General features: G+C 39.1%; 1 protein-coding gene across 1 annotated transcript in view; it reads left to right on the top strand.

Annotated features, from left to right (window-relative positions):
- The first annotated feature begins 10,365 nt into the window (after positions 1 to 10,365).
- Positions 10,366 to 11,312, top strand: part of LOC136830105 (uncharacterized) — a 375,313-nt gene continuing 374,366 nt past the window's right edge. Inside the window, 1 exon segment of the mRNA XM_067089297.1 lies at positions 10,366 to 11,312. This exon segment is cut by the window's right edge and continues 982 nt beyond it. Coding sequence (XP_066945398.1) covers positions 10,530 to 11,312 — 783 coding nt within the window. The 5' untranslated portion in view covers positions 10,366 to 10,529.

The following is an 11,312-nucleotide window of genomic DNA, read 5'->3' as shown; positions in this document are numbered from 1 at the left end:
GAAAGTTTCATATTAAACGGAAGGTGATTGTTATAATTTTCTTATTTTTAGTGATAGTTTTTTGTAGATCTGAGAGCACAGTTTCTCATGCACTGCACATTGTTTGCACATATGTTTATGCACTGTTGTACCCTACACACTACTTACACTCAGCTTCACCTGTGATACACATATACCATTCACATACACAAAAAGACGTAGTACGCAAGAGTTTTAGTTCTAAATGTACAAGCCACCATCACATATCATGAGATCTCCACATGTACACTACATATGTATGGATATCCATTACACATATTTTAGCTTACACACATGTAAACAATACGTGTGATTGCGTCATGCATAGGATACTGTGTCATGGCCTCAGCTGTCATGAACGCCATCATGTCAGAATGTCCTGAAAGCTTTCAATAACGCTGGCAGTCTGCCTCTGTGTTTACCGATGTGTTGCGGGTACGAAAATGACCGTTTTCGGACGCGCCCACTCCAGGCATTGTTGCCCGTGTTTGCGCGTAGTGTACGAACCGGATGAAGTTTTCCGCCCGAGTAGGAAGCGAGTTGTTTCGTTTTTGTATTGCAAAGTGCTTTGGGCAGATCCCTACGCTTTAACGTTATTAGTTTTTTGTTTGTTTGTTCTGTTTGTACGTTCGTAACAGGCCTTCCTTGTTGAGTGACGTATGGTACACAGAATATTTGACGAACACTTTGTGGTTCTATTTATGTGTAGTTTGTGTGCGCATGCGCGGCATTGCTACTTGCACGCGTGCGCGCTTACAAACATATATCTGTATATAGTACAGTAACTAACACTAAAAGCTTCGTTATCATTATGTTCATATACTAGGTATCTAGGACAAGTGAATAAGTTTTCAAATTGTAAATACCGCTGTAGTTTTCATTAAATTCAAACTTATATATTTACTTTCGGTTTTACACATCATGACAAAGATTTGGACTTCTCTTCTGTGTTCCCTGCCCACTCTTTGTCTCATTTCCATCGGTTCTGGTTGCATAAGGGCGTCTGGTTGCCCGTCCCGTCGCCCTCTTGTCCTTGATATGTTAGAATTCGTTAAAATACTTAGGCTGGCAGGAATGAACTAAATTCTCGCGCATACACAATCTATTACAAATACAAAAAACTAATAATTATGCTAATTACAAGTAATTACTCTCTCATAATATTCGTTTTCTGCTTTGTGGTCACATTAGAAATCCGTTATCCTCTTAAACGTGTCTTTGAAAAACAAACAAGCGAAATAAACATGTAAAAAAAAATTATTTCTTTGGTGAATTCACGCTAATTGCAAGTAATTACCATTCTTCATATTATTCATTTCCTGCTTTTTGTGATCACTTTAGAAATCCGTTATCCCTTTTATTAGTCTTTAAAAAAATAAACAAGCGAAATAAACATGTGAAACAATTCAATAGACTTTTTGTGAATTCACGCCAGTTACAAGTAATTACTCTCTCATAATATTCATTTCCTGCTTTGTGATCAATTAGAAGTCCGTTATTCCCTTGCACGTGTCTCTGAAAAAATAAACAAGCGAAATAAACATGTAAAACAATAAAATAAACTTTTTGTGAATTCACGCTAATTACGAGTAATTACTCTCTCACAATATTCATTTCCTGCTTTGTGATCACATCAGAAGTCCGCTATCCCCTTTCACGTGTCGTTGAAAAAGTAAACAAGCGAAATAAACATGTAAAAAAATAAATAAATAAACCTTTGGCGAATGCATGGTGAGTAGGATAGTAAAGGTAATTCTTGGCATGGCCGGTGACCTTGAGAGTTGCGTAAGTAGGATCTTGTGAGGGAAGATTCATGCGAGGTCCTCGAGAGACAAATGGCTGGAAATTACAGATTTCAGAGACGACGAGAGGAATTTATCTTAACGCCCGGTTGTTTCATTGTTTTCAGGGGCCTCTTTGGGTAAATGTGGGATGAGACAACCTTGCAGGTGTTACATGGTTGCTCGCAGAATAAATTGTTTATATATATATAAATATAATGAATTGTTTATATGCTATATATATATATATATATATATATATATATATATAAATATATCCATATATATATATATATAAACACTGGAGTGCTGAAAGAGGCCTTTCGACTGCTAAGTAAAGGACGACAGTCGAAAGGCCTCGCAGCACTCCAGTGTTTCTCTTTCCTTCGTGGGTTTTGTCTTTATTTATATATTCATCACATTTCATATTTTCATGATTTAGTTACACACACACACACACACACACACACACACACACACACACACATATATATATATATATATATATATATATATATATATATATATATATATATATATATATATATATATATATATATATATATATATATATATATATATATATATTATAATACTTCACTTCTGTACGTGATTGACTTATCAGACATTACCACAGGTAAAAAAATAAGAGACGGGGTGTAGGTCCTGGCTGGTTTCGACTTTATTTTCAAGCCATTGACGAAGGACTGATACATAGTATTAGGAGTCACAAATATATATAATACAGAAACAGTACTGACGAACATACACAATCGTTTGAGACTACAGATTAAAATCTGTGGGGGAAATATAAATAAAGCAAGGGTTATTGATAGTGTGTTAGCTCAGGAAATTGGCAAAACATAAAGCTTATAAAATTGATTATGATGTAGAGCCCACAGAATTACAACAAAGACGTTAAGTTGCCCATACACACACACACACACACACACACACACCATGATCAGTAACACACGATGGAGCCATTCATTCACAACAAAGAACATCTTAAGAACAATACCTGTTCTACCAAGTGACCCAGAACGCCACCGAGGTAAAAGCTCGTGATAAAAAACTAACCCCAGGATGAAATCTCTTGCAATAAAAGTTTAACCCCCAGAGATTTAAAATGGCTTCGATTGAGTTGTTGGATAAAAAGGGAGTGTCTGACCCGTTTCCCTCATTATTCGTACTGATACTGATAAGACTTGATCATAAATGGCTTATTCCCACTTCAGCTCTGGGAGGAGTTGTACAAGGGGCTTTCTTGCTCTCAGACTTTTTTTTTATGTAATATTGGTTTTCTCTGGCAGGGATTCATTGCACGGTGTTTAACAAGCTTACGTGATGAGTGCTTCGACCTTCCATTGATTTTTGAGAGAGAGAGAGAGAGAGAGAGAGAGAGAGAGAGAGAGAGAGAGAGAGAGAGAGAGAGAAGGCCTGATGTGATGATGGGAAAGAAGACTGGTTAAGCGGACGAGTAACCAAGAGAGAGAGAGAGAGAGAGAGAGAGAGAGAGAGAGAGAGAGAGAGAGAGAGGGGGAATATGACAGATTATTTGTGCTTATTTTTACATGAGTTTGTGTATGGATGTATCTCTCAAAATATAATGAGAGAGAGAGAGAGAGAGAGAGAGAGAGAGAGAGAGAGAGAGAGAGAGAGAGAGAGAGAGAGAGAGAGAGAATATGACAGATTATGTGTGTTTAGTTTTACTTGAGTATGTGCATGGATGTATCTCAGAGTATAATGTGAGAGAGAGAGAGATTATAATAAAAAATTATTTGTAGTTAGTTGCATATGAGTTTGTACATAGATGCCTCTCTCAGAATATAAAAAGAGAAAATGTAATGCATGGATAATTATGTTCGAATGTCCATAAGTTTGTACATGTATGTCTCGCTAAGTAAATATTCCTGTTCTGAAAGAAAATGTCAGAATGTATGTATTGAAGTGTATGCCTCAAATGATTATGTTGCATTTAGACAAATATATGTTTGTGAATATTTGTAGCATATTTTGATAAAAGAAAAATATATTTTGAGTATTTTACTACGTACATATTATTCGATGGGGAAATTTATGTTGTACTTATACAAATTTATGCTGTATCTATGCAACAACTTTGCATAACTGCATTCTCAACATTTTCCGCTGACGTTTGAACAGAGATTGTTAAACCATATCGCACGAAACCTGTACCTTTCTTCTCGTGTCCCCTCCTTCCCTTGGTAGGGGGAGGGGGCTGGGTGGTAGGGGGAGGTATCCCCAGCGGCTCTTTCATACAGCCTTCAATTTCTGATAACCAGTTTGGAATAACGGATGAAGTGAAACGTCCGTAAGAGAGAGAGAGAGAGAGAACGTAGCAATAGTGATAGGACGACCAACCATTTGAGAGAGAGAGAGAGATGCTGGAATGAAGGATGAGAAATTAACAGTGGCGATAGGACTACCGACCAAGACACAGAAGAGAGAGAGAGAGAGAGAGAGAGAGAGAGAGAGAGAGAGAGAGAGAGAGAGAGAGAGAGAGAACTCCATTCAATGGTGATAGGAACGACCAACCTGATAAGATTCCGTTGAGTAAAGAGAGAGATTTTGGAAGGTCGACGATGTCTCTTTTGAGAAACTTCAACAATGGCGATAAAGGACTATAACCAAGAAATAAGAGATAAGAGAGAGATAATCAGAGAGATAAGAGATAGACTGATTGCGAAACCTCCATTCACTGATGTCTGGGGAAACAAGAATAAGAGCAACAGATTCTAGCCCAAGATTCCTGATTGATTATAAGGAAGAATAACTGATATTTTGACTATAAGGTCGACGATGTCTCTTTTGCGGGACTTCCAACAAATAACTGATAACTGATTATAACCAACGAATAACTGATAACTGATTATAATCAACAAATAACTGATAACTAATTATAAGAATACAGCTGGAGATTACAGACTGTAGATTTAGAAGAGCAGAAAAGTAGTAAGTTCTACATCCATAATATACTCGTTTTTATCAAAGTTTTGGGGGAATTGAATCATTTCTAAAAGTATGAAATTACAGCCAATAACTACTGAAGCAATTCATGAAATTTTGAGAATCTGACTTAAAGTTAATGTGGCGCCATTACCTGAAGAAACTGGAGGTTATATTTTATAATTCATGCTTATTAGTGATGAAAGTGGTTGGCGATGATATGACTTAGATATAGGAATTTATTTTCGTGTTTGAAAGTTCGACCAAAATGCCAAGCATGACTTTGCTGTTTTTAAGCACCGCGAGAACAAGGAAAAGCTCAATACAAGAAAAAGCTCAATACAAAATCATTATTGAACGTAAATCAAGAATTAAGTTATTGAATTTTAAATTATAATAAAGATGGAAAATTTTTATTTAGGGTAAATCAAGAATTAAGTTATTCAATTTTACATTATGATAAATGTGCAAAATCATTATTGAGTGTAAATCAAGAATCAAGTTATTGAATTTTGTATTATGATAAAGGTGCAAAATCTTTATTTAGGGTAAATCAAGAATTTAGTAATCAAATTTTATATATATCATAATATAGGTGAATCCTAATATCAGACCTCTATGTCATATCTAATTCCTGGTTTAGATGGTTAGGGGATAATTCACTTTAAAAGATGAAATACACTAATTTATTACAATAAGTAATTAAAATGTATAGCATGCTAAGATGTAGATTTCTGATAATTTTTTTAATACAGTTTAAAGAATGTTTTTTGAAATACAGTTTATTACCGATACATTGCATGAGAAAGAAGCATGTTCAGTTTACGAGCATCAAGGCTGAGAGAGAGAGAGAGAGAGAGAGAGAGAGAGAGAGAGAGAGAGAGAGAGAGAGAGAGAGAGAGAGGTCAGCAAGGGTGAAGGTCCACGGCATTCACAACCTCCCACTCAAAAAGCTAATGTTGCTTCCTTTTGTTGAAATATTATTTTCTAAATTGTATTTTTTTCCTTGTGCTCACGACGCATTTTTTTTCCCACTGAAAACTTCCTCTCACTCTTGTATTAAACAAGGAATCTGACAATTCACAGATACCATTTATAAGACATCTTTATTCTAGATGTTAATTCGGTGCACATCACAAGCAAATTGAAGTCTGTTGATGGGTTTACTAAATTTCGAAATATATCAGTAATGAATTGGTTTTATGAGTAATAACATTACTCCTATAATTTATTATTTATAACAGTAACAGTGTTCGCTCGCATCGTTCTTTGCTTTGTATGTAGTTGTTGTTTTGTAATTTAAATTTATTTCATGACGCGGAAATGGTCTGTTTGTAGTAATTCTGTATGTATCTGGTCTTTTTTATTAGAATTTCGTCCATTCCGGAATAATAATAATAATAATAATAATATAATTGATATGAAGATGCACCAATAATTTTTGGGAACAAACGAAATAAGACTTAACATTAATTTTCTTTTGAATGAAAAGGTTCGGTAATAATATTTCGGAACGGAAATGAAGATTTGGTAATGACTTTCAGTAACAAATGAAATGAAGAATTTACATAAAATATTTGGAAATACACGAGTCAAGATATGGCAATACTTCTCTGATTTCAGGGAAAGATTCAAGATATGGCAATACTTTTCCGAAATGGTAAAGATTTAGCATTAGCCCTCATAAATAGATTAAGGAATGACTGAAATATTCGAAAGGAACTTTCGATAGCGAGCGATAACCATCAGAGCCATCGTGACTGCCGTCCACGAACCCAGTCACCTTTATGCTAATGAGGGGCGTCCGAGGCAGGTATGCCGAGATAAACACTTACGGTGTAGTTGCCAGATATGGCTGCTTGGTCCAACTCGTGGAGAAGTTATCGTCAAGTTTTTGCCATTCCAAAACACTCGTGAGCTGTGTCATGATATAGAATACTTATTTCATTAATAAATTAAGCGAATTACGACAATAAGGAGGTATGACACTAAATCATATAGCGATTTCAAGAATTCAAATTGTGAAACTTCGTACGTCTGACAGACCCACTTCGCGCGCTTTCCGCCGGTAGACACCTTCCGTGAGTTTGCAACGGGCGAGGGATAATTATCGGGTATATGCAACACAAATTTGCTCTCTATCGATTGCTCTTGACTCTTCTTGCCGGATAAATGCCAGATTTTTCGGGGATAATTACAAGCGGAGCGACAGACAGAGGTTAAATAGATAGAGGATGGCTGACCCGTTTGCTTGCGAGCAGCTGTGCCGGATGTTGTCGTACGCCAGAGTGGACGGGTGTTGTGGCTTTCGTTCTTACCAGCTGATATTGTGAAAGAAATGTTTGTTATTTGTTCATTTCCACTTGTAGGTAGATCTCTCGGGTTTGCTTAAAGTTCTTATGTTAGTAGGAATTGGGTATTTTACTTGAGTTATTTAAATAAAAGGACTTTAGAATGGAAAATTCAATTTTGTGGGTCTTATTATTATTATTATTATTATTATTATTATTATTATTATTATTATTATTATTATTATATATATATATATATATATATATATATATAGTATGTGTGTTTGCATTATTGTATTTGCTTTTTCCAGTACACATTTTCTTCCAGAGATCCATTTACTTACTGTACAAGAGTAGAAAGCTTGCAGGAAAATGTAGTTAGCAGTCATTGCTGCATTCATCTCCTGTGGCCGATGAATAATCAAGAGTGAACTTTCCTCTTGTAAACCAAGTGCATCTTCAAGGTCATTTCATATAAGTACTCTTGCATATAACGCGGGTTTAACCTTTGTCTTGTACACGAATTAGTCTTCCTTATTAATAGTTTCTCCCCTTTGATAGTTTTAACTCTTCTTGAAGGAGTTATGAATATCGACACATATACGTACGAGAGGTTAAGAGGGCATTGTGGTTGTTTCAGTTACAAACATACTTATTCACTCCACATGTATGTCTATATATATAACATATTTATATATATAATATAGGTACATACATACATACATACATGCATGCATACATGGAAACTAATGTATAGAATATACATTAGAAATATTCTAAATATGAAGATGACCTTCCGAGATCACAATATCTTACTGAATTCTCAGCATGCTGAAGTATTTTTATTGTTTCCGAGATACTGCTCAGAATAAACATTTTCTCTCTCTCTCTCTCTCTCTCTCTCTCTCTCTCGTGTGTGTGTGTGTGTGTATGCGCGCGACGAGTATGCGAAAATATACAGACGCTGCTTAACAATTTTACACAGGTATGCCAGGCAGGCTTACAAACACACACTGGCATTTGCACCTTCGTGTTAAGTAATTACTAAACCGATCTCTCCTGTGTGTGTGCGTGTGTGTGTGTGCGCGCGCGACGAATATGCGAATATACACAAACGCTGCTTAACAGTTTTCCACAGGCATGGCAGGCAGGCTCACAAACACACACAACACACACACACACACACACACACACACCGGTATTTGCACCTTCGTGTTAAGTAATTGCTGAACTACCTCATTGCTATTCCCGGTGAACGACGTTGTCTTCAAGGAGGCTCATTACCCAGGGGCGGTTGAGCGGTGGCAAACAGCACTTTTGTATATGTCCATTATTATGACGGTGAAGTCTCTGAAGTTTTTGTCCTTGAAGTTTTGGTCCCTGAAGTTTGGGTCCTTGAAATTTTGCTCCCTGAAGTTTGGGTCCTTGAAATTTTGCTCCCTGAAGTTTGGGTCCTTGAAGTTTTGGTCCCTGAAGTTTTGTTTCTTGAAGTTTTGCTCCCTGAAGTTTTGGTCCTTGAAAATTTGGTCGCTGAAGTTTGGGTCCTTGAAGTTTAGGTCCCTGAAGTTTAGGTCCCTGAAGTTTACGGTCCCTGAAGTTTCGGTCCCTGAAGTTTTGGTCCCTGAAATTTTGGAAGTTTTGGTCCCGTGTGTGGGCAGGAGAGCAGGAGGAAATGACACAGTGCCCACTGACTGCGTGTGTATGTTTATGTATGTGTTTGATATTCTCCTCCTCTCAGTAAGGTCAGAAGGTTTAGTTCTTTCAGAGTCTTATTGGTACTGCCTAAGACTTTGGTTTACAGCAGCCTTTTATGTAATTGTCTTAAGACGTAAGTTTTTCTTGCAGCCTTACAGATATTGTCTAAGACTTTGAGTTCTTATTGCAGTATTACTGATATGGTTACCACTCTGCATTTCAGTAGTATGACAGATAATGTCTAAGACTCTTGGTTCCTGTTGATGTCTAGAGACTTAGAATTTTTTAGCCTTTGGAAAATAAATCAAGGATTTTTAGTCTTGGTTCTAATGCCCGAGTTCTTTAAGTTCTAAGAATGCCTGAGAGTTCTTCCAACATTAGTGAAGAGTTCTTGCAGTTTTTGTAAGACCCCTCCAACTCGTCCCTCATGGGGCTACAGACCCTCAGATTCGTTCCCTCTTGGGGCTACAGACCCCTCTAACTCGTTCCTCATGGGGGTACAGACCCCTCCAACTCGTTCCTCATGGGGCTACAGACCTCTCAGATTCGTCCCTCATGGGCTACAGGCCCCTAGCCCCTCCAACTCGTCCGTCAGGCAGCTCGTCTCATGGAATACTCGCAGCGTGAAACAACTCGTCAACACCCACTCGTGTTCTTCAGGGTCGGTTCATCTCCATACCTGTTGGCCCATCTTCGACCAGCACCTACTTCTTGGGCTGCTTCTCATGCACAAGATGTCATTGGGAAAAGATGACAGGTTCGAATAGAAAAAAATTGTGCAGTTGGTTTATAATGATGTGTATAAGGGAGATTTTTTTTTATTTATATATAATTTGTGTTTTTTTCTCTCCCTTGTTGTGATGTGTAAAAGACATTTTTTTTGTTTACATGACTTGTGTTTCTCTATTGTCTCCCTGAGTTTTTCTGTCTGCATGTAACATGATATATGATTATGTATATTTGTGAACGTGTGGTCAGACGTACACACACACACACGTATCTGTCTATCTATCTATCTATATATATAGTTCTATATATATATATATATATATATATATATATATATATATATATATATATATATATATATATATATATATATATATATATATATATAAACATTACAGTACAGAAGGTATTATATACTTATGTAGTTAGCAAATTTAAGAAACGTTCACAAAGTTTGCTCCCAACGTCCCCTCTTGAGTATAAAAAAGAAGTGTATAGGATAGTATTCCCTTGCGGTGGAGGGGGGTGGTAAATTTCGTAACGCAGGATCCTTTATCCTCGCTGGGGGTTGGGTAGGATGAGATTGTGAGAAAATGAGGTTAGGGTGTTCGAGGAGGTTGGGTGAGGATTGAAGGAGGTTTGAGTGTGTATGAGTGAGTATGTAAGTGTGAGGCGCGGAAAGTAAATGTGTATGTTTGTATGTGCGTGCGTTTGTGTGAGTATCCGAGCGAGGCAGTTTCGGGTAGACTGGGCCCTGTTAAGCAAGTCCTCCTCCTCCTCCCCTCCTCCTCCTCTTCCTCTTCCTCCTCCTCTACTCCTACTACTCCCCCAGCAAGAAGTGAGGTCCGAGTCCCGACCGTCAGCACACGGCAAAGGTCGATCAGTAGGGTCCCGTCGGTGCACAAGAGTGAACGGGTAACTGTTGCGCTACTCTTCCGAAGCCGGCAGTGTGTGTGTTAGAGAGAGAGAGAGTGCTGGTGTGAGTGAGGGTGACACTTTTTTTGTATTCATTTTTTAGGAACTCTACTCGAGAGAGAGTGAGTTCATGGCGGACAAAAGTCCCGGGAAACCTCCCCCTCCGTCCGCAGAGGCCGCTCCTGCAGCTTCGTCGGACGACAGGGGGCGCACGGAGAAGAGGAGACGAACCCTCCTGAATCGCGTCAACTTCTTCGAGCAAGTGTGGTGGGGCCGCACCAGGTCGCCCTCCCTAGAGAGGACCAAGTCGCCTTCAGGTAGGAGGACGCCGTCCGTCGAAAGGGCCTCGGAGGCCTTCGAGGACGTGCGGGCCGACGCCGAAGGAGATGGCCCCGAGAAGGAAAAGCGCCGACGTCGCGAGAGTGACAGTCCAGAGGTTCCGGGAGACGATTCCCTTCCGAGGCAGAGGTCGTCCTCGGGCCGACATGACGACGACTGGGAGTGGGTCGAGGAGACCTCGACGTTGGCCGAAGACATCGAGAGGCGGCTGGAGGAGAGGAGACGAATGAGATCGGGCAGCAGCACTCCCACGATGGAGTGGGTCCACCTCAGAAGAACCGCCGATGACTCCAGGTCGCCGCACGCCGACGGCAAACCGCCCACTCCTGAACCTTGGGAATCGACGTTCTCCTCCAGGGAAACGACGTCGATGGCGGAGGAAATAGAACGCCGACTGGAACAGCATCGTCAGGAGGTTAGGCAGAGGTTGTCTTCCCCCGTGAAGGACTGGCCACAACTCCGTCACTCTCCCGTTCCTCGATCTAGTCGTAGTGTGACCCCTGACCCGGACAGGACCACCGAAGGTGCATTTACTCCCAGGAGCAGGACGACCAGCGGCGACCGGGGAAAGAGG

This window comes from Macrobrachium rosenbergii, chromosome 46 (assembly GCF_040412425.1).
Source record: "Macrobrachium rosenbergii isolate ZJJX-2024 chromosome 46, ASM4041242v1, whole genome shotgun sequence".
In the NCBI taxonomy this organism is placed as follows: domain Eukaryota; kingdom Metazoa; phylum Arthropoda; class Malacostraca; order Decapoda; family Palaemonidae; genus Macrobrachium; species Macrobrachium rosenbergii.
The sequence above is the reverse complement of the archived record's forward strand: the minus strand, read 5'-3'. Positions and strand labels throughout refer to the sequence as shown.